This window comes from Ammospiza caudacuta, chromosome 6 (assembly GCF_027887145.1).
Source record: "Ammospiza caudacuta isolate bAmmCau1 chromosome 6, bAmmCau1.pri, whole genome shotgun sequence".
In the NCBI taxonomy this organism is placed as follows: Eukaryota; Metazoa; Chordata; class Aves; order Passeriformes; family Passerellidae; genus Ammospiza; species Ammospiza caudacuta.
In genome coordinates, this window is record NC_080598.1 from 8,403,551 (window position 1) to 8,425,780 (window position 22,230).

Consider the following 22,230-nt stretch of genomic DNA (forward strand, 5'->3'; position numbering starts at 1 on the left):
TGTGAGAGACCAGGAAGCGGGGCCTGGAGCTGGGCTGGCTGTGGCTGTTCTGGCAGCCTGTGCTGGGCTGGGTCATGTTTTCCATTCTCCTCGGAGTGTCAGCCCGGCTGGAGAGGAACTGAGATTTCCTGTGCTCCAGACTAATAAATGAATGGAGGTGTTTACACAATGCAGGGCGCAGCCCTTTTGGAGTCCTGCTCGGCAATTAAATTGCTTTGTCTTTCACTTCTTAGTCAGCGTGTTAATGAGAGTCCTTTCTGCCCCATCTCTGAAAGGCAGCATCTTGCTTTGCTCCACTCACTCAAGCAAAATCTGCTTTTATGTGGCCCAGGCTATTATGCAGAATACATTGTGCTGCTCTGTGTTCACCCTTTCTGGGTGGACTGATGACTGTAGGTAGTGCAAAGCTGGGTTTTACTGAGCCGCTGCTTGAAAGACAACGTAGTAAAGCAAAGTAATTGAAATATTGTCATCTGAATCCTTTGGTGTTTGCCCACAGGTTGTTTGGGATTACTTGTCTTCATTGCATAATGATTTATTACAGTCTATATGTAAAAAGGAAGCCTGCATTCTTTGCTCTTTCTTTATTTCTTTTTAAGGAATTCCTTTTACTCCTTTTATTTGTTTTTTAAGTTGGCTGAGCAGACACGACACTAAGTTACAATGTGGGCAAATGCCAATAAGTGGAGTATAGTTTATTGTTCATAAATTATCACCGTATCAAATCATCACGACTGAATGTTATAAGAAGTGATAAAAATTTGCCAGCATTGACTACTTTTCAAGTTTGTGCAGACTGAGTATGAAGTATTACTGATTTGTGTAATCTCTAGTTGAGTAAAATAGTGAAATATGTTCATGGCTCGAGCATAAAATAAGCAATTTGTTTGCTTAAGTGCTGTAATGTTCAGCCATAGTCAGGGAGGTGAACCTTATGAGGGAGACAGACCTTTAATGCAGCCAAAAATGAAAGTATGACTGTGCTATGAATTCATGATCTGCATGCAGACAGATGGTTCAAGAGAGATTTGGGGGTTACAGTCAAAGATTGAGGGGTTTCTGGATTTTGTTACTTCTCTGGAAAACAGTGCAGTCTAGCTGGAAATTCAGAGAATTACTCATGCTGTAAAACCTTTTTCTTCAAGGATGTGTTAATACTTTATGAATTCTAAACTCCTCAGCACTGAAAGAGGGAAAGATAAACACCAAGTTGTGGGGCCTGTTCAGCACAGTGTACAAGCACGTGTTCTCATGCACTGGAGTGCAGTGAGAGCTCCCAGTCAGGGGCTGTGTGATGGCTTTTACTGCCCCAACGCCTGCATGGGGAGCAGTCCTGTGAGCTGGGGGCTCTGACAGGGGGACAGCGAGACCCCCTGATGCTGGCACTGCTCACCGTGTGTGCCTGGCTGAGCACAGCCCAGACTCATCTGCCCGGGGATGGAGCTTCTCCTGGGCTCCTGGGGAGGAGCTGCTGGGGTAAACTTGGGAATTGCTGCAGTAACCCATGGAACTTGTTTTGGCTTTGCCCTTTCAGGCTGAAGGGAAAACAGAAGAGAATGAGACGAACAAGAGGCGTCGGAAAGGCCTCTTTGGTGTCTTTGAGCAGGTTGGTGTTCAGGGGTGCCCACCCGTGTCCACATGGGCACCAGAGCTGGGAAAGCAGTGGGAGCTGGGGGGACGAGGTTTGGCCTTTGGAGCATGGCACAGAAAAATCCTCTCCCTTGAAATCTTGAATTTACTGTGGTGTGCACTAAAGAAGAGCTAAATTAATTTTAATCATTTGGGAGGGAGTAGAGCATTAACTAAATTACACTAGTTTTTGTTCTGACACAGGAACATTTAAGGTATTGGTTTGTTTTTCCTTTTCCTAATTGTCTATTTAGACAATTTTTTATTTGAAGAGTTTACATTGCAACTTGGTTTCCAGCCCTTCTCTGATTAGTCACCTTTGTGACTCTGCTTTATGATTAGCAGCACCGATTAATGTTCCCTTTTACTGTACTCTGGGACCCAAGAAAATATTTTTTGGGTGACTTTTGCATGCTAAACATGTCATTTTAATATACTGCAGACTATATTTCCTTTCACCCTTTGCTGAAAAGGATGTTACCTCTTTCCTCCTCTCCCTTCATGAGTGTTGTAGGAAACATAAGAAATACACAGTTTGTTGTTTCCTTGCAGACTTCAGGCTTTCCAAGCCAGGGGACAAACAGTGGGAAAGAACAGAGTGAATGCAGAGAAGGAGTGAACCAGAACAAAGTCAAATCTATGGCAACTCAGCTGCTGGCAAAGTTTGAAGAGAATGCTTCAAATACAGTTCTGAGGAGACAGGTAGGTTAGAGATGAACATGAAAGCATCTCTGAAATTGAGCTGTAGTCCGTTCTTGTGGAGGTAATGCAGATTTCCCAGGAAGACAGGAGTCTCTTAGGTGTTTGGAGTGGATTGTCTTTTTTAATACTTTATGCAAATTAAAAGTATTTCTCTCAATACAAGTCATATAGATTGACTAATGCATCTAACAATAACATATTGCTGTGTTATAGTGTCTAGGAATCTCATGGAGGCCAGCCTGTGGAATTTGTGTTATTTGGAAGTCTAAGGTGGCTGCATACAGTATTGCAGAAGGCCTGTTGTGGCCTGTGTTTTTCAAATAAAGGACACTGCATATCCTGTGGAGTCTGTCTTTATGGAAAACCTAGGAAGTGTTAAAAGGAAACCTAATCTCTTGCAAGATATGTCTGGCTGCCATTTCCATTCCAAAACTAGGCAGAGTGGAATATATTTTGTGCGTTGTACAGCGTTTTCATGGTTTGTTGTTAGTGTGACTAGAGGTATTTTAAAAACAATCCCATGCTGCCAAGGTAGAGGGGAGAAGCTCAAAATCACACTTCAGCCAGAAACAGCTGGAATTAGCAGAGTTTAGATCTGTAATCTGAAAGACCTGAAGGAAGGATGAGCAAAGTGTGGATGTTTTGACAAAGATGGTGACTTTCTTAATTCTTCATCCTTGTATCTGTTTGTTTATTGAAATATTGAGGTCCTCCAGTACTGTAGGCTTTATAGATGTCGAGTGACTTTGTCTATCCTTGAGCCAAAGTTGTTTGCACACTGCCTGGCTACTTGTCAATGCCCTGAGCTTTCAGTGTGTGGTAAGTGGCCAGGGATTTCCTTGGCCATGCTGAAGGGAGTTATTTTGATCATAAACTCTGTTTAAAAGTACTGAATGTGTTCATCTTGAAGTATATCTTTGATGGTAGAAGTTGCTAATAAAATGGGTAGGTGGCAAAAATATGCAAAATGTGTTGTTAAGCTTCATAGTAATGCGTCTTTAAAATAAGCTTTTCTTTCTTTCTGCCTCAGAAATTCTTTGAATCCTATTTACTGTCTTCCTTTTTTTTTCTTCTCCTTCATTCTGTCTTTGCAATTTTAAAAATGCTTTACAAGGAGCTAACAGATAGACCAGCCCTGCTCTCCTCTGACCCTCCTGTTAATCCTCGCTTTGCTAAACCTATGGATCCAAGCCTTCTTCCACCTCAACCAAAAAGGCAGGTAGGAAGCTCCTGTGGGTAACAAACACCTGGCAAGCACAGCATTTCTCTCACTGCTGGGAACTCGCTGCTATTGCAGAGCTACATAAGATACAAAGCAATATTTGGATGGAAACTGCAGAGTTCACAGACACGTTTAGCTGAGAATTGTAAAAATGCCAGTAGAAAGTAAAGGCTATTTTACATCTGCTTTGCCAGACAAGAAAACTCTCTGAAAGTATGGAAATACCCTGAAAACATAAGTGTTGATTTCTGTGTTACCGTATCTAGACTCCAAATTGTATGAATGTAATTACACAGCTGCTTTTAACATATGAGAAAACTACAGCAGTACCTGAAAATTTGTGCATATACCCAGTGCTTTGGGTTATTGTAATGATAAGGCTAAGAGAGAAACCTGGCTTGAGCATGGAAAAGTTGATATTGGTGCCCAGGTATTTTATTTCTATAAGTAAAACTTGTGGTAAGAATTTCTGCTGAAGGCTCTTTTGCAGCATCACATATATGGGGAAAAATGTAGTCTAAATTTTTCTCTTAGTACTTTGACTGAAAGCAATCTCATCTCAAACAGTATTGATACTCACTTTTCATCAGAGTTTTAAATTGAAGTAAGCATCCTGTAATGGCATTTCAAGGGCAGTCTGCAGTGAAATGAGATCCGTGTTGCATATGGAAATCAGCAGATCAGAACGTATTTTATATGAAAACTCAAATTCAGAGATGCATTCTGAACTCCTCAAAAAATGCCTTAAATCTGAAATACATGATATGCTGATTTAGGTCAGACTAGATCTAGAACTATGACAGGAATGACTGTTGAAATCCTCATAAATATAATTGCAAGCTTAGTTTTAGGCAGATGTGCTGCTAAAATACCCCAACCCAAAACCTTTGCTGTAAACCCTAGAGTAAAATGTTCTTCTGCACTGCTGCTGTCCAAGGTTACTCACAAAAACTCACAAGTATACAGAAGGATGTCAAGGCCTGCACAAGTTGTGTAGGACTGATTTATTTCAGTGCATGTGCACAAGCGCCACAAGTGCAGTAGACAGTGTGCAAAGAGTGATGTGAGAATATTTTATTTCTGGTTATGTGCATGACTGCGCCGTTCTTTTGGAAGCATCCTTAAAAGCTGCATATCTTGCATGGTAGTGCAGAAAGCAGAGTTTTGTTCACTTCAAGTGTTTCCCAGTTTCAGGTGGTAGCTAGGAGTGAGCACGAGGTCAGGGAACCCAAACAGTCTTTAAATGGTTCTGATCATATGGCCAGGAGAGCAAAGACTGTGCACAAAACAGATCCCCAGCCCAGTCTGTCAGAAACCTCTGAAAATCTCGCCTCTGCCTGTTCTGCTGCATTTGTACTTTCTGGAGTGCTTGAGCGTCTTCAGCACCTGGAGGAAAAAATGAAACAGGTGACAAGCAACTTCTTTTCCTTTCTGTCTCTGTGATAATCTGTGTACTGTGGTTTTGCTGGCTTGTTCTCTGTTGACTGTAGGTTGTATTAAGACAATAAGATGTCTTTCTACAAACTTCTGTGTTTTGTTGATGGATGTGGTTTTAACTGAAATCTCTCTCTTTCTTTTCTTGGCTGTCCTTCCCTGGCTGTCACTGCAGAAAAGAGCTCAGACCATAGCAAATAGGGAATTCCATAAAAAGAACATTAAAGAGAAAGCAGCACATCTTGCCTCAATGTTTGGATACATGGAGTTTCCAAAGGTGAATTTTAAGTTTTGCACCTGAAGAACTGCTTATTTGGAAGATGTATAAGAATTCATGAAGGGAAAGAAATTAAAGTAGTTTTGGTTTTAACTTCCTTTCATTCTGTGTGGATCTGAAAAGTAATGTGGGTTCCACTGAAACCAGTAAAAAGTGTTGTTTAAATATTATTGTATAGTTCAATTGAGGTGAAACAATCTGAATCCTAAAGCTAATCAGAGTGCTTTAGCAGGAGAGAAATGTGTTCAAATAAACTGTCTTGTGCTTAAGCACACACTGCTGGCTCACAGTTTCTGATCAGCTGCTGAGAAATGGTACTTGGTGCACTCTGGTTTTTGCTGGATTTCATTATGCTCTCTCCCAGTACTATCTTACCTTACTGCCCACTGTGAATATTTCTATTAAAGAAATAGTACAATAATACCATTTACCATGAAGATGCCATGATGATTTCCACGGGCCCTTACTGTGCAGAGGTAGCAAGAAGAGTAGATCTGTCATTGTTATGTTTCTGGTTTTTTTGATGCATGACTGTGAACTTAACCTGTGTTGATGTCAGTGTCTCTTGGATAACTCTCCTGTTTCTGCTCTACACAGAATAAGCTACCTACTAAAGGCTTACCCCATTCTCAGCCCCCAACTCCCTCTTGCCCTCCACCTCATCATTCAGCTGTTGCTGCTTCATCATCTGTTGGTTCAGCTTCCTCTGCTGTTTCTTCTCAACAGGTACTCTATTAAGAGATTTTTCATGTAAAACCCAGACTTGTGCTCAAGCTGCTTGAGAAATGGCTTGGATGGAAGGTGCAGCCAGCAAACCTGTTGTATGGGTTGTAATTCACATTTAAATCAAGCTTTCCTTTTTTTGCTGTTGTTAGTTCTGCATGTTTGTAAGAGAAATGTTGTCATCAGATATGGCTTAGGTAAAAGCTGAAGAACAAAGCAAATGGTTAACATTTTTTTACTTCAATTCTGAAAATTTTACATCGCTGCTTATTTTAAATGATCTGCTGTAGAATGATACCACAGGCATGCTGAGGAAAGCTTCACATTATAAAGCAAACTGTGTGCTGTGGGGTTGGTTAGTTTTCTTGGGTGGCATTTATGTTTCTTTTCATAAGAATATCCATCTGCTCTGCAGGGGAAAACCTGCACAATGATGGTTATTTTAACCCCATCTTAGACTGGACATGTCTTAGAATTGTACAAGCATTTACCAATACAGACATTTAATTATTGTTTGTTTAATTATTAGTACTTTAAACTTGCTTCTGCATGTGAATAGGTAGAATACATTTCTTTGTAGCCGCAGAACTTCTGGAAACATCCATACTTGGAAAGAAGGAGGTGACACTTGGGTCAGAGATACTCAGTTCTTACTACAGAGGCTGATGCTCATGGGCTGCGTTGCAGTGACTGCCTGGCTCCCAGTCCCCAGGGAAATCCAGGGGACACGGCCCTTCAAGGACACTGCAAGCTCAGCAGGTGCCTTGCTGCAGTAATCCCCTAATTCCCTTCATTCAGCTTCAAAGTAATTCCTTTGCCTGGATTTACCTCTTACTTTTTATGAGCTAAGAGGTGTAGCATGTGATGGGTTTTAAGCTAAGTCATGGTTTCCAAAAGATTGGGAGCTGATGTTCATTTGATTTGGAGGACTATTGTGACTCTGCAAAGAGAATAAAAAAACCCCAAAACTCAAACCCAAGCTATCTGAAAAAACCCTTTAGAATATGAGAAATAGGCTTTTAATCATATGGGAACTCTGTGAGAAATAATTTCATTGGGATTTTAACATCACTTCTTGGAGAACCTTTGTCCCGACCAATCTTTTTTCTGGATATTTTAAAAACTGGATTTTGTTTACAGTGCACTGCCTGCCTTGATTAGTTTGCCTTTGTACTTAAATGGTGTGGCAATAGTTTGTTGTTACTTGGTTTCACTCAGGCTGGGCTTACTTCAGCTGAAAAGTGCTCTCTCTAGAGATACTGGTAGAATGCAGTTCAGCTGAAGCAAGAAAATCGAGTTCTGTCACCAGCACAGTAAATACACGTTCATCTCACTGGGTAAATATTTGGCTGGTTAAGTAGGTCTACATTTACACTTTGGCAGATCTACATGCATGAGCATTTTGATGCCTACATACCCAGTTCCATGTGTTGTACAGGCTGCCAGCCTCTTGTACACTATGCATTTCATAGGTGTAAATGTGGTGCATTTTGTGTGGCATTTTGGAGAATTTTTAAACAGCAGGTCTAGTAATGAGCAGGTGATCTTTGCTCCTCCTTTCAGGGGCACAGGTGGTAATAGAATCTGTCCCTGCCCTTTCACGGTCAAATAGTTGTCCCTGTGTTTTATCCTTACAGATTGCACACTTTTCAGAATGTGAAAATTTTATCCTGCTCTATAAAACACTGACTAAATATGCAGTGCTATATAAATAAAAATTCAACAGTATTTCAGATGCACATAGTGCATTTTCAAGTGCTGTTCAACAGTATGTTTGGACCTCTGCTGTGAATATGCCAGGAACTGCCTATTTCTCCATTATCTTGAGGAGGGGGATTATGGGTCTCAAAATGTGAATTTCTGCTCTCTGTTCTGAGAAGTATCATTAGCTGAGTATAGACTTCAGTATCAGAAAGTGGTTTGGGATTGATAAACCAACAGGAAGATCTGCTGTGTGTTGCTGTCAGTGTTTCTGTTTTTTCCCCGGCAGACAGACAGAAGGTAATAGAAGTGTTTAGAGTTCTGTAAGGCTTCATGATGTATGACCTATAAATATCAGCACCCTCCCGTGGTTTTAAATAGCTAGTGCTGTCATTTAAATTTCAGGTGAGTTCTGAGGTTGTTACCAGACATGACAAACCATTGCACCTGTTCAGTTTTGCTTGGAACAGTGTTAGTTATGGGGACACAGTTATTGAAAAGGGTGGCTATGAAATCATACTCTGTAATTACAGAAACTTGTTATTAAGTCTAAGTCCTGCAAGGAGCACTTGAAAAGAAGACTGTGGGACTGTATTGTTTCTTTCAAGACATGCAGTCATTACAACTTAGTAAGAATTACCTTCTGTGTGCAATATGTCAATAGTAATCAAAAGTACCTTCTAGCTTCAATCAGCTGTCAAAATTCACGTAGCTAGAATAATGAGTTAGCATATATTACTTTACAGGCTGGGCTTTGGTTATTCCTGTTTTCTGCTCAAGGTTGAATTGACCTTCAGAAAACACTGTTCATCTGAGCTTTGTATGAGTGAGTCCTCACTGTGTGTTGTAAGAACTGGGAAGTTTTTGCAATCAATTTACTCCCTGCAGAGCTTGGACCAACAACTTCCCTTCAGTGACGTGACTCTAATTGCCAGCAGTAAGCAGGGCTGGGGTGTTTCCTACACACAGTAACTTATTACTCAAATGTTGTTTATCTCAGAGGGAAAATACACGTAGCAGCTTGTACACAAAGTAAATAAATCACCCTCAAAGCAAAATAAGACCAGGAAAATCATTAAGGATATGAAAGAACAAAGGGAAAGCATTGTATGCTGTTGGAGGCAGAGAGCATAGTTCCTTTGTTTTATGAGAATGCTACTGAGGCTTACTTGGCTGGCTGTGCAGTTCTGAATAATAACACAGGGAAATACAGAAGGCAGCTTTCTCTTCCCATGGCAATAACCACCCTGGTCAACCTGCTGAAAAGCAGTGTGCCACTGCAGCTCAACAGTCTGAGGAAATCACAAACTCTTGGGATTCTTAAGTGTTTTCTGCTTGTCGCCTGATATTCACCATGTAAGGTAACTCTTTAGGATTCCTGTTCAGCCAGGGCTTTAAAGGTGCCTGAGCTGTGAGCAGGAGCCTGTTCCATACAGACAGTGGCCCCAGCAATCCAAAGCTGTGTGTGCCTTCAGTAGAGCAGCAGCCTCAGGGGCACTGAGGACATTCTCTGGTGTCTCTGAGGGTGGCAGGTGCCCTTGGGGCTGCCCTGATGGATCCTCATCCTGCCCTGATGCTTCTGTTTGGTGACTGAGTGGCACTGGAGCAGAACGGAGTAGTTCTATTGGAAGGGATGTACAGCAAACATCTTGTGCCCTGACCAAGTCAGGGCTGACCAAAAGTTAAAGCATGGTTTTAAGGGCATTGTTGCTAAATTAAAGTGAGATCTCACTTGCTTTTACTTGGAATGTGAATTCACATTTGTTATAGGAACATTTCCTTTTAATAGCATTTTTAAAGTGTGTATAAACATGCTTTTTTTTTTTGTTTTGACTGCTTTAATGTTGACATAGGTTGTTCCAATGGATGGAGAACAGAAATCAGCCAACCTGAAGAATTTCAAGGTGTAGTTCAGGCTCAAGGATACTTTTCCTGAAATTGAAGCACAACCTTGTTATTTAACTGATTGCTCCAGTATTTATCTAGTTCAAGGAAAACTTTCTGCTTCAACTGACTTTGAACACTTTCTTTTACCTTGGATCTTGTGGACAAGAACTTGTACATTTACATGTACATTACTTGTACATGTACAACATGGCCTGGAAATGGCTCTGGATATTCACAAGTGCAGAATTTGGGGAGGAAATTTTTTTTTGTTCCATGTTCTTAAAAAAAAAATCAAAGGAACATCAAAGGAACATAGTTTTCCTGTAGTAGCAAGTAGCACTTCTTGTAGGGGTTTATAAATTGATGTGCCACTTGGGACAGTGTTGTAGTATGAAATTAGCAGTTCACTTTGCAGTTGTTACCCACAAATTGTCCAGATACTGAATAATATTTTTAAGTCTTTTTATACTAACTAAAACCAAACAGGAAAGAAATTTGTCCCTTAAATAGCCTTTGTAGTCTTAATGTGTATATTTTGTACCTGCCTGGACATCAAGTTAATTATGAGATAACTCTCAAAAGATAAGGGGAGCTGTAAAGGGTTGGACATACTCCCTTGAATTTTTTAATCCCTAATAATTTTTGAAAACACACCCACAGTGCATTATAAGTGTTTTTAAACTTGATCAAAAATGCTTTAAAATTGTTTTAAAGTATTCCAAATACCGTTGCATTTATATTTTTTCCTTTCTTCATGGTAACTCTCTGGTACTTTAAAACCTTCAATTAGCAGGACTTGGTGTGGTGGCAGTAGACAAATTATTTCACTGAGAAGAGGGTGACTTCCTTGAAATCTGGGCTCTGTGAGAGGCAAAAGGAGTGTTAGATATGATGTCATGTATCTGTCCTCATGGAAAAAAGCAGTGCCTTGAGTTCAGAAGCAGAGTACCAGACCCCTGGCCAGACCAGGATGGCCCTTGCTGCATTTGCTGCCAGGGACACTGTGGGACCTTACATTGACTAGAAAGCTGGAATCCCAGTCAATACAGAAAATTTGATTTAGAGCAGAAGATATTTCTGTGAATCTGTGAAGCCTTTACTGTCTGTTTTCCAGAAGCAGAGTACCTGCCTGCTTGCTGCCCCTTGCACACTCATGCACAGACCCTTTTCCCCTGTTCCGGTGCCCAGGCAGGGGTTTGGGCAGGGAAGCACACGCCATGCAGTCATTGGTCTGTCTCCTGAGCTTTTGGAGGCACAGCCTAAGCCACTGCTGCCTTCTTGCAGGCCTGATTGATGCATTTGGTTAAAAACAGCCTAATTTTCATGGCTGCAGCAGTGTGATGAAGCAGATTAAAGGAGAAGTTTCCCTCTCATGAGCGTGGTTTCTCCAGTCTTCCCTGGCATTGCCATGAGTCACTGGGGAGAGGGCAAATGATTGCCCTGTGAGCACCAACAAAACATTTCTGTGTGGGACTTGGTTCATACATTTTCATAGAATGTTCCCTGAAATGTCACAGTTTGGGGAGTGTTAATATGGAGTTCAATCCCACCCTCTGTTCTGAAATGTTATGACCAAGTCCCAGAGAAGTTGAAGTGAACAATAGGGGTTTTTTTAATGTCAGAACGTCCAGCTCAGATAGCCATGCAGTGGCTCCCAGCTCAGCCTTTCATGGACACAGCAGGAAGCCTTGAGGAGAAGCATTTGTTCCCATCAGGATCATCCTCAGGGAAAAGTCTGTGGGCTGCACAGAAGCCTTCTGTGGCCCCACGCTGGTCACGCATGGACATGCTTGTGCTCTGCTGGGCTTCCCCTCTGCTCTTTCTCCTGCCTCCCTGTATCGATGTTTGCATGTGCCCAAATCATTCTTGTCCTTTTTTGTCTTTAAATTCTCTTTCAAGGGTAACTAAAGCTCTTCCTTCTATTCTTCATCTTCCTCCCTTTCCTGGTTAGATGACTGTAGGAAAGGTCTCACGTGCAATTGGAGCTGTGGCTGAAGTTCTTGTAAATCTGTATGTGAATGATCACAGACCCAAGCCACAGCTTGAACTGGTAAGACTAAACCCACAAAGAAACAGTAACTTGACTTTAGAGTAATGTTCCCAGAATGCCATCCTGATTAAGACCCCAGATGTGGAGCACTTGAGGCCTTATGAAAGGTCTAACACTTTATGAAAGAATCAAGTGCACATCAGCACAATGTGCTGATGGAAATGTTGCTCTCCACGTCTTCTATTTCTATTTCTGTTACTGAATTAAAACTTCAGGAGGCTTTTATTAAATGTAATTACTGTAGAAGTAGTAACAGAAGACAGTTACTACTCAGGATGGCTTCTAAAGATAGTTTTGTGCAGTACATGCTTATGCAGTTATTTTTAACACTCAAGTGCTGAATCACTGTGCCTCGTTTTGAAGAGGGCTGTTTCTCAACTCTGACACTCTTCTGTGTTGAATTTGAATTCAGAAGCGGTCTCTGGACAGAGCTGCAGGTTCTTGCCCCATTCCTCACTTTCCATCTGCTGCCTCCACCACTCAGGGCTGTCAGGTACTGGGAAGCCAAGTAAGGTTGTGTTGTTCTGATGACACTTTACTTACCAGCCAGCACTAAACTCAGTTGTTTCAGCTTCACTGTAGCTATCTGATCTATTAACACCATGGTTTTAAAAGCACATCTGTGTGGTTTTCCATTTGCATGGTGGTTTGTTTGGAAAGATTCATGCTCTAAAATGATCCATCAGAGCAAAATGGGTTACTAATGGCAGATCTGATATAGAATTCTCAACTTTTAAGCACAAGACTACGTGACAATGACATTTGTGAGTTCTACTTAACATTAAAATTGTTCCAAGGCTGCCTTTTGCTCACAAATGGAAGATGAGTTGTGTGGACTGTGTGCTACTGTCTGAATATGCCTTGGACCTTTCCTCCTCCATGCCACATGTGGTAACTCTCCTGTGGCAGCAGGGATAGTGGAAGGGGAGGGAGGTGGTGATGGACGTGGCAGGCACAGCACGCTCACCTGTACCAACTATAATACAGTAATTCAAAGTAACACCCTCATACCTGCCTCTAATAAGAAAAGGGAAGTCCAGTGGCATCCAATCAATTTCTAGTTCACTTTTCTGTACCTTTTGCATGTGTATGTAAGAGGGGATGAAATTTGTGGCAATTAAAGAATGTTCATTACCAGCCTAATTGCAGCAAACTTTCAAAATAGTTTCATGTGGTTAATATGGATTGTATTTTGAATGCATTAAAAATGTTCTGAATGTGTATGGTAGGAAACCAAGTGATTTTTAAAGCTAACCAAGCCCCAGGTTGGGCTGTGGTCTCAGGAGGAGCACGGCTGAGAGGGGAGGGCACGACTGTGGCCATGGGAAGGATGGAGTGTTTGAAGACTGCTTTTCCTCCTGGAACTTAAAGCACAAGCCTGCATTTTCCTCCAGATTGTGTCTGAACTGAGTTCAGGGTGTTTTTTTGCTTGGCTGCAGATGCAAGTCTGCTGTTTGAGGCTGGTGAGGTGTGTCTTTACCTTCTGAGACAGACACGAGTCCTGGAGCCAGGACGGTGCAGGGTGATGAGGGAGCACTCAGGGATGATGGTGCTCTTGGACCTGAGTAATCAAAATGTTGGTGGACTCCCAGAGGGAAACTGTATGCAAGTCCAGCATCAAAGTCACCCCTTTAAAGTCCTTGTGATGTCTGATTTATTAATTTTTGCATAAACCTACAGAATTGCAATAATGATTAATTAAAAAGCTGACTGATGCGTACTGTAATTTTGCTTGGAGGGTGCTGTACAACTGTTCAAGAAGCTAAAGCAGCTGCCTCTTTCATAAGGATTTATATCTGGGTGTGGAGCCACAGCTTTATGTTCTGTTTTTATCTTTGAACAGGGTTCTCTGCGAAAAGAATTCCCCAAGTCCATCGGGGGCAGTGACATCTGCTATTTCTGCAAGAAACGGGTCTATGTCATGGAGAGGCTGAGTGCAGAGGGCCACTTCTTTCACAGGGAGTGCTTCAAGTGTGAAATCTGTTCTACAACACTTCGCTTAGGAATTTATGCCTTTGATGTTGAAGAAGGTAATGGAGGAGCTATTTTGGGAGTATTTTTAAAATGTCTGAGATTGATGCTCTTGCTGGAACTAAGGAGAAAGGTCTGTCCTGGTAGCACGGTCAGGAGGAGGTCTGCCAAGTGTGCTGTTTGTGTCCCAGCTGATCTTTGAGTCCTTGTACATGCAGTCCTAGTTTTTCAGAAGAGTTGAGTTATAACGGACCTGAGCTGTAAATGAAGAAATCCTCAGTGGAAAATAAGTTGAGTAACCAAAATGCACTTTGTCAAATCACAGGTCAGAGTAAGGGGGGAAAAAAGGGGTGAGGTTTCTCCAATAATGTAAAGTTATTCTTATCTCCATTTAAAGCTGGCCATTAAATAACATGATCTATAAGGACAAGCCATAACAGTGGCAGATTTACATGGATGCAGGTTATTTCTGTTACAGTGTTATGGTCAGGAGTTGAAAGCAGTAGGACTGACCAAGCACAGTGTGATTTATTCCAGGCTCCAGGCTGCTGTAGAACAAGAGGTTCAGATCTTGGGTGCTTCATCCCACCTAAATCCTGGGGGTTTCCTTCGTTTTTCTTTTTTTGTTTTTTTCATTTAAAGTTTGGAACGGAGTTATCAAACTGAATTGAAATTCCCTTGTCCCTTCCAAAGTACTTGAGTAGATCAGAGTATTAACCTGATCTCCCTCTGCAAAAATACTAAAGATTCAAGGTCAAAGTGGTTCTTTTTCTTTTTAAGTGTGGAGATTCTGAAAAGATGTCTTCTGAGCAGATTATTGACCTCTTTTTTTTCCTGCTTGATGTCTTGTGTTGGTTTGTAACTTTGTATTTATGGGATGTTGTTTTTTTGCTGTTTATTAATGTTATACCTGAGAGGTAGATAAATGATCTTGTGTTGCTGAACTAATGTGCAAATCTGTAAAAGAAACCTATTCAGAGCTGTTAGTCAGAATCAGTGCCAGGTTTCCCTTTCCTTTTGCCACCCAACTGTTCATTATCCTGGTTTCATTTTTTTAATAGATGCAACAGTGATTTTTCACTCCATATATGTATAGATAATATATCCTGTAACTGATGATTTTTCCCTCTTGTAGGTAAATTTTACTGTAAACCTCATTTTACACACTGCAAAATCAGTACGAAACACAGAAAGAGAAGGGCAACAATACAGATCCATGGAAAGGTATGGAAAATTTTATTGTCAGTGCAATGCTGAGGCACCTTTATCTGGGGCAAAGTGAAATACATGTGTGTGTGTGGATGTTTTCTACCTCATGTGCAGGAAAATCAGTGCTAAAATACAAACCTCCTCCTTCTGTGAGCTTGGCATATCTAATAATAATCTGGTTCTCAATGGAATTTAGCTTTTCTATGCAAAGTAAAGTTGAACTTCAGAGCAACTGGAAATGAAAATGTATGTAAAGACTTGAAGACAGTAGCAGAAACTGGACTTACATACTTTAGAAACATATTTAACACTTTTTATTTTATTACCGCTTTTCCTAAGGAGGCGATAGACGCGTGGAAGAAAGTGGAAGCCAAACCCACAGAGATCACCACAGAAAGCAGTTTGTCCACTGCTAGCAGTCCAGAGGACAGGTCCCCAGGTATCCTGACTTCCTTCTTAGGGGGCACGCTAAGCTGGCCCCTGCGGGTGACCAGGGATCTGCTTGACATTCCCAGCCGCCTGTCTAACTGGATGCATGGTGTCCTGCACGCTACCCACCTCCATTTCAGGGACAATGCATATAACTATACCTACCTGTACGAACTCCTGAGCCTTGGGGTGCCACTCCTCTGCGCTCTCCTAGAGGTACTCACTCACATGTACCGGGAAGCAGAGCTATCACTTGAAAACATGCTTGAATGGGTGAAAAGATTCTGTAGGGTTTGAATCTTTCCGCGTGTCTTGCTCAGTTGTGCCTTTCAAATTTTCAAAATTAACAGCCTGGCTATTTTCTCGAGGGGAATTTTTGGTTTGGAGGGCTTTGTTTTTGCTCTTCGTGCAATGTGACGCGTGACTTCATTGAATGGTAGATTCCTTCTGATGGAAGCGAGGTACAATTGAAATTTTCAACACAAAATGTACTGTATGTTAGAGCATGAAGGACAGTGTCCAAACACATTTCCATAACATGGAGTCATATGAAGGATATTTTCTAGATTATTTTCCTCTCTGTTATTTTCTGTGATCAGACTGTTGGAGAAGATGGTACATTTTGAAACCATTTTTCCTCCTATTCTCCCCAGCTTATTTTTTTCTTTTTTCCGTTAGACCATGAAAAAATGTGTGTTCTTTCAGGAATATTTCTGACAAATGGCTGGGATTTGAAACCTGAGTAAAGCACGTAGCTTTTATTTCTTCTTGCTTTCATCTTTGCTCTAGGTTATGAGATTTTTACTTGCGTTAATATGTTTCAAAAAAATAGTGTACATAATTCACATTGCTCCAAGTCAAATGCCTTTTACATTGCTTTACATGTGATGGATACCTTTTGTTGATAGTGGGTACTATCTGTTCTACTAATTTATTTGAAGTTTTTCAATAAATTTGAAGAGCAAATGATAGTTGAGTGAAGACTTGATTGAAATTTTAAGTCAAAGAAACTGGTAGAAAGAAGTAGACTGAACATTCCTCAAGTCAAGGCTTCCTCATTTGGTGGCTGATATGAGGCATATCAATTTATGGAGCACTCCTCTGTAAGTGAAGTCACTCCTGTTGTGCCTCTGTGCAGGCACTGCTCCCAGTCTCTTTTGGAATTTTTTTAAAATGCAGGTTTAGAACAAACATCAAAAGCCAAAAAATGTATTCTTAGGTGATAACTTCTTACTTGGGTAATTAATTGCAACGTGTGCACCTAGTGGCAGAAAGGTGAAATTCTATTATCTGGAGCAGCAGATGAGTAAATTTCTTTCAGATGTCCCTCAGCCTTAATCAGAAGGTCTGCCTTAATCTGTTAAGCAGCAAGGACACAGTGACATCCCAATGCTCATTACTTTCAGCCTAGTTAGCCAGCGAGGTAAGCATGCTCCCTGCCTTTCAAGTACTTCTTTATATTCAGAAGTTTACCAGGAAATAGGTAAATCTAATATGTGTAGCCTAAAATGAAAAGCATCTGTAGCATTTATTTGTAGCCAGAAGAATGTGTCATAAACAATAGGAAATACTGTTGCATTCAGTTAGTACCAAAACTGAGGATCACCTGCCAGTGGTCCCAAATGACAGTGCTGCCTATGGGCTGGCAGGCCTTGGGGTTTGTTGTTTTGTTTTGATTTGATTTGATTTGCTATAATGTGGGAAAAGATGATTTGAATTGTTTTGCCTCTTCGGTATGAAAAGGAAATTTGTCTGCTGTTTAAAATAAATGGCAAACTGGATCTTCCTACTAGATAGTTTGACTTTGTTTAAACTATGAGGATGAGCTTTTCACATTTAAGAGTGGTTATGTATTTTGGGGTAAAAAATGTTATTTTTATGCACAGAACTTGAAAAAGTGCTTGAAGAAAATTATTAGATATAAGGTAGCATTCCTTTGACAAAAATTGCCTTTAATGCTCAAACATGTATTCAGCCAAACTTTGCTATGACATTGAGTGGACACAGCACTAATTAGTTACATGGTGGCCATCTGTATATATGTAATGTATCTGTACCTTTCTTACAGTACTTAAAAAACCTGACCTGGAAACACTGTACTCTCTTTAATAATTTTTCTAATGATAGAAACTGTTTCACCCTAAAAAGGAGGCAGTCTGTAGTGTAGTTACTCCTGCAGCACAGCAAACTGCTGGGCAGTCGAGTTTCCAAATTGGGGCTGCCATCAGTTTTGGTTTCAGTTTGTCAATAGGAGAGTCTTTAGGAACACTTCTTCCTAAAGTTTTCTCCTGCTGTTTACTATGGCAGAGAGAGCATAAGGGTAAACGCAGGGAAAATGGTGATTTACAAAAGTTTTTGTAGAAGATGTAGAAGATTTCCAAGAAACTTGGAAATCTCTGGCCAATGAACTTAAACCAAATGAATCTTACTAGTAGAAAGTGTAAAAATAAGATTAAAAACAAATTAAAATATGGTATTGATTTTGTATAGATTTGTATAATGGGGCATAAATCCCTACATTTCCACAGCAGAGTTCAGGAACTTGAGTAATGAAAATGTTTTCCTGAGGAATCTTAATTGCCATGCATATTCCACTGGGATTTTGCAGATGATTCTGTTGGGAGGGTTATTTTATTGGTATTACTCCAATTGCTCAATTTTTTGACTTCTTCATCTTGCTGTTGTGCTAGTAATACTCATACCTGCTTGTCCTCGTTGATAATTAAATGAAAAAAGGCAGTTCCATTTTGGCCAGTTATTCTTTGTACCTATGTAATCTTCCTGATGCTTTCCTACATAACCAAGTGAAGTTCTGTGTTTTCTTCCCTGCTGTCTTCTCTGCCAATCTCCCTCATTGCTTTTAGTCCAATTCAACATTCCGGTGCTGCACCCGCTCACTGGCTGAAGCCTTTCTGCTCTCAGGTGATTTTTTTTCCAGTTCCAAAATTACATGACTAACCCTGTTGTTTGAAAGCATTTCATTGTGTGTTCTTGGTTTGTTTTTTTTTTTAACTGTTGAAGCAATCTGTGTGTCTGGTATATTAATAGAGCTTTGGCATGATTATTTAACCTGTTGCTGAGTTCACAGTTCTAGAAAAAGTAATGTTTTTCTCTCTGTGTCTGTGCATGTGCGCTTCCCTGTGCCTTTAAGGTAAGTTAGACAGTAGAGGGTTTCTTGAAAGAACTTGTTAAAGCCTTATTTCTTTCAAAGAACTGAAGGAAAGATCTGTAATAAGGTCAGGGTGTGATTGCCCAGCTGATTCTCCGGGTTAACATGAGCACCTGTTTGCACTGAGCTCACACACCCAATGAGCAAGCAGTGTCTGAGCACTTCCCTGCTTTCCTACTGGAAAAGTGTGGTGTAAAAGGTTCTGTAGGCAAAGTAGCCTAAACTATGCAAGTTCTAATCTTCCACCCCAAGTGACATTGTAGACAGGCCTAAAATTGACTGTTATTTTACATATTAACGTATGTCATAAAGGTAATAAGTTAAAAGTGCATGTAGTTCTCAGGCTGAACTACCAACATGCCAGAGTGCTTTGGTTTGGGTGGTTTTATTGCCTGGGCCTTGCCTGGCACTCTGATGATTGGGTTCCTCTTGCTGCTCCCCTCTCCATGACCAACTCCCACCATTGTTTTGTATGAATTTTTTACATAAGGTTCAGTTTGTATAGGTGACGGTCTAGAAGGGGAAATGAATCCCAGCAAGACCCAAGGGTGACCAGCAAGTACACTGAGGGTCTGGCTGATGTGGTCATAACCCAGCTGTCCCTGCCAAGGACCCCTCTCAAAGGGAAGGAAGGGCCTTTGGGAATTGATCTTAGGAGCAGTTGTAGGAGGGGCCAAACATCCTCTGCCATCTACTCCATTTCACACACCTCAGCCAGGAATGTGGAAGGCAGCAGGGCCAGAGCTCTTATCTTGCTGGTCTGTACATTTGCACGACTCAGCCACTTGTATTTATTTGTGTGGGTATCCTAAAATGACTTGATGGCTCTGAAAGTCCCATGCTGTGCCCTCACAGAATCTCTCAGTGTTTCAAACGTCATTTCCTGCACAAATGGCTGGGATGTGACTCCCAGTGTATTTCAGGGCTGCCGTGTGTTGTTACAAAGCTCAGCATGCTTTAATATGAAGGTAATGACATAAAGGTCTGCCATTTCAAACCCTTCCTATTGCTTTTTTACTCTCTGTTGCAGAGTCTTCCTTGCTCTTCCTGCTCAGTGAGGATTCTGTCCTTCTCTTCCTAAATCTTCTGTCTTCATTTTACTTTATAATCTTAACTGAATATTTTTATTAAATAGTTTTTAACTCTGTATTTAAATTTTCACATGGAAATTCTGTATTTTGCACATGGTGAAAATTGTTTTAGCTTTATTTATGATATCTGCTGTAAACAAAAATAAATGTAGTTCTTTATAAGTCTCCTTGTTTCATCTCTTCCTTTTATAAAGATTTCCTGGGTTCAGAGACTTAGTAGTGACTTCACGCTGGGTTTGCACCTTCCTCTTGTGGTGGATGCTGTGGTGTTACCCTGCTTGTGGCCCGAGCAGAGGCCCCAGAGTTTCCCTGTGGTGGTGTCATTGCATGTGTGTCCCTTGTGATGCACATCAAGGTCCCTGAGGAGTTGGCCAGGGTGACTGGTGCTGGGATTCACCCTTCCTGGGGATGAGGAGCTGGTGTTGGTGGGCATGGGGGCACACACAAACAGCGCTGTCCTCCTCTCTTTGGCCTCTGCTACCTTTCCTTACACTGCTATTTTACATATTAACATATGTCATAAAGGTAATTAGTTAATGTGTTTGGGTTTTTTGTTTTGTTCAGGAAAAGCAGGCAATAACCCAGGATAAATCTTTACCTTTGCTACTCGCTCTGGAGTGCTCTTCCCAGTACCTGCTGGACCTCTGGAAGCTGAAGCTGGTGGTGACCCATTGCCTGTTAACAGTTGCCTTGCTTTATTTAATTACTCTTTTAAAATTTTATTTTAATTTTTGTATTTTAAGCTGGTGGTGGAATTCTTTTTAAACAACAGGTTCTCCAAAAGAACTTTCCTAAGTCTTCCTCCCCTTCATTTTCTTTCTTTTGCTTACTCTGCAATTCTTAAGCTATAATCTCTTCCTTTGCATTTCAAGAAAAAAAAAACAACAGAAAACAAACAAATCCCAGAAAGAATAGTCCCAAGAGTTTAATGGAAAGATTGTGTGGTTTTATTTTTCTTAATGAATTAAAACTGAACCTCACTGGGGTTGTTTGAATGACAGAAATTATTTTTTTAAAAATTGTTGCTAAAGACAACATCATTGCCAAAGAATAGCAAATATTATTCTCAATGAACTCTTCCATCTTCCCTGCCAAAGGAAAAGCCACCAGGCTCATTTAAAAGTTTGCTGTCTGAGGGGAAGATGATATCCATTATGAAAACATGGGGCAACAAATGGCACTGAGGACAATCCTTGGCACTTGATTGTATCAGACAAAGCAATTGGGGTAAAACTGAATTCGCTCTCTGCACAGTTTACAGTTTTAGGCCGAGGCAGTGACAGGGAAACATCAGAAGAGCATTTTTGCCTGCAGAAGGTGATGATTTGTGTGGCACTGAAGCGTTGAGAGGCATCAGCTGTTCATGCTGTTCTCATAAAGTTTTGCTCATTCCTGCTAAAATATCGGTGCAGTAACTTGGAACTGGGGTGGCGTTAGAGCCTGGGTTTATTCTCCCAGAGGTGCAGGAGGCCCAGGCAGTCACAACACAGGCAATCCTGTCAGCAGGGGCATCACCTTGCAGGAGACAGCCCACGCACTCGTGGGCAAGGCAGGACACAGTGTATGGATAAGAGATAAAACAGACAAAGTGATCAGCGTGAGAGGAGGATGTTTGTCTTGGTTCCCTCGCTCTTGGTCCAAATTAGTACACAATAAAACCACACATTCCCTGTTTTGCTGCTGGTGGTGCTGCTGAAGGGAGAGCCTGGTGGGTTAAGGGCTGTGTGAATGTAACAAGCTGGTTTGGGACTCCTTCTCTTGCTGTGTGAGCAGGAGACCTGGATCTTCCTCCTGCTGTGCCCTGGAGTTCTCTGCAGAGCCTTTTCTTTTTTTGAAAAGCCAGGCTAGCCTTTCATCCTCAAAGTCAAGCAGCATTAACTGCCTAGGTGTCTGTTAATGAAAATCAAACATGTCAGCATCCACTAAAGGTAACCCACCTTTATTATAATTGTGCTAAGCCTTTAAAATTAAAAAGATCTTGCAGGTGTTAAACATACTTGATTTGAATAGAAGAATACAGACAAAACTTCTCAAAATTGCTCAAATTCAAACACCAGCCTTTCATTACCAAGAAGAGTAATTTCTGCTCCTCTGAGTTTCTTCTAAATTACTACAGCTGTAAAATGCCAGTGAAAGTTGCTTCTGTATGTCTTCCAACCTCAAGCAAAGACTATGATCTGCATTTTTCCACAGCATTATGGCAATTAGTTACTATAATTGGCTTTAATTCACTTCTGGCTCACTCATTCCTCACATTCCAATCAAAACACTGAGTTTTGAAATGCACTGAGTTCTGCATTAATATTTATGTTTTCAAAGACATGATATGTTTGCAGATGACTTGATTTTTTTTTTTGCCTGAAAGATCATGTCACTGAAGATAAGAAGACGTTATGTATCAATGCCTGATGCAGGTATACATATTAGTCATGTAAATATTTCCCCAAGTCTCTTTCCTTTACTTCATGAGCTGTGCTCACATAAAAGAAGTGAGGCTTTAATCTCATCAGGTGGTGGGCTCCAAACTTGTTTGAAATTGATGGAATTTCTGAACTGTTTTTTTGAAATGTGAAATGATGAAATTTCTGTGTTGCTATAGTATTGAATTTGCCCTTTCAGCATTTGTTCTGTAGGTATTCATTCATTCATGTCTTTGTTTTAAGGTTTTTAGTGCTTTGAATCTGTGTCCAAAAATACTATTTTGAAGGACACTGGAAACTGAAAGTGGTGTTGCTG

General features: G+C 40.8%; 1 protein-coding gene across 2 annotated transcripts in view; it reads left to right on the forward strand.

Annotated features, from left to right (window-relative positions):
- The window catches only part of MICAL2 (microtubule associated monooxygenase, calponin and LIM domain containing 2), a 75,923-nt gene extending 56,304 nt beyond the window's left edge, over nucleotides 1-19,619 (forward strand). The window contains exons 15-27 of one of the 2 annotated variants that reach the window (XM_058806461.1): nucleotides 1,535-1,606; nucleotides 2,182-2,331; nucleotides 3,446-3,550; nucleotides 4,742-4,960; nucleotides 5,163-5,264; nucleotides 5,862-5,990; nucleotides 11,527-11,625; nucleotides 12,038-12,118; nucleotides 13,469-13,655; nucleotides 14,732-14,820; nucleotides 15,145-15,244; nucleotides 18,099-18,156; nucleotides 19,434-19,516. In XM_058806461.1, coding sequence (XP_058662444.1) covers nucleotides 1,535-1,606; nucleotides 2,182-2,331; nucleotides 3,446-3,550; nucleotides 4,742-4,960; nucleotides 5,163-5,264; nucleotides 5,862-5,990; nucleotides 11,527-11,625; nucleotides 12,038-12,118; nucleotides 13,469-13,655; nucleotides 14,732-14,820; nucleotides 15,145-15,244; nucleotides 18,099-18,139 — 1,374 coding nt within the window. In that variant the 3' untranslated portion in view covers nucleotides 18,140-18,156; nucleotides 19,434-19,516. Of the gene's footprint in view, nucleotides 1-1,534; nucleotides 1,607-2,181; nucleotides 2,332-3,445; nucleotides 3,551-4,741; nucleotides 4,961-5,162; nucleotides 5,265-5,861; nucleotides 5,991-11,526; nucleotides 11,626-12,037; nucleotides 12,119-13,468; nucleotides 13,656-14,731; nucleotides 14,821-15,144 lie in introns of both variants that reach the window. The other variant, XM_058806462.1, reaches the window with a different exon arrangement.
- Nucleotides 19,620-22,230: the final 2,611 nt, after the last annotated feature.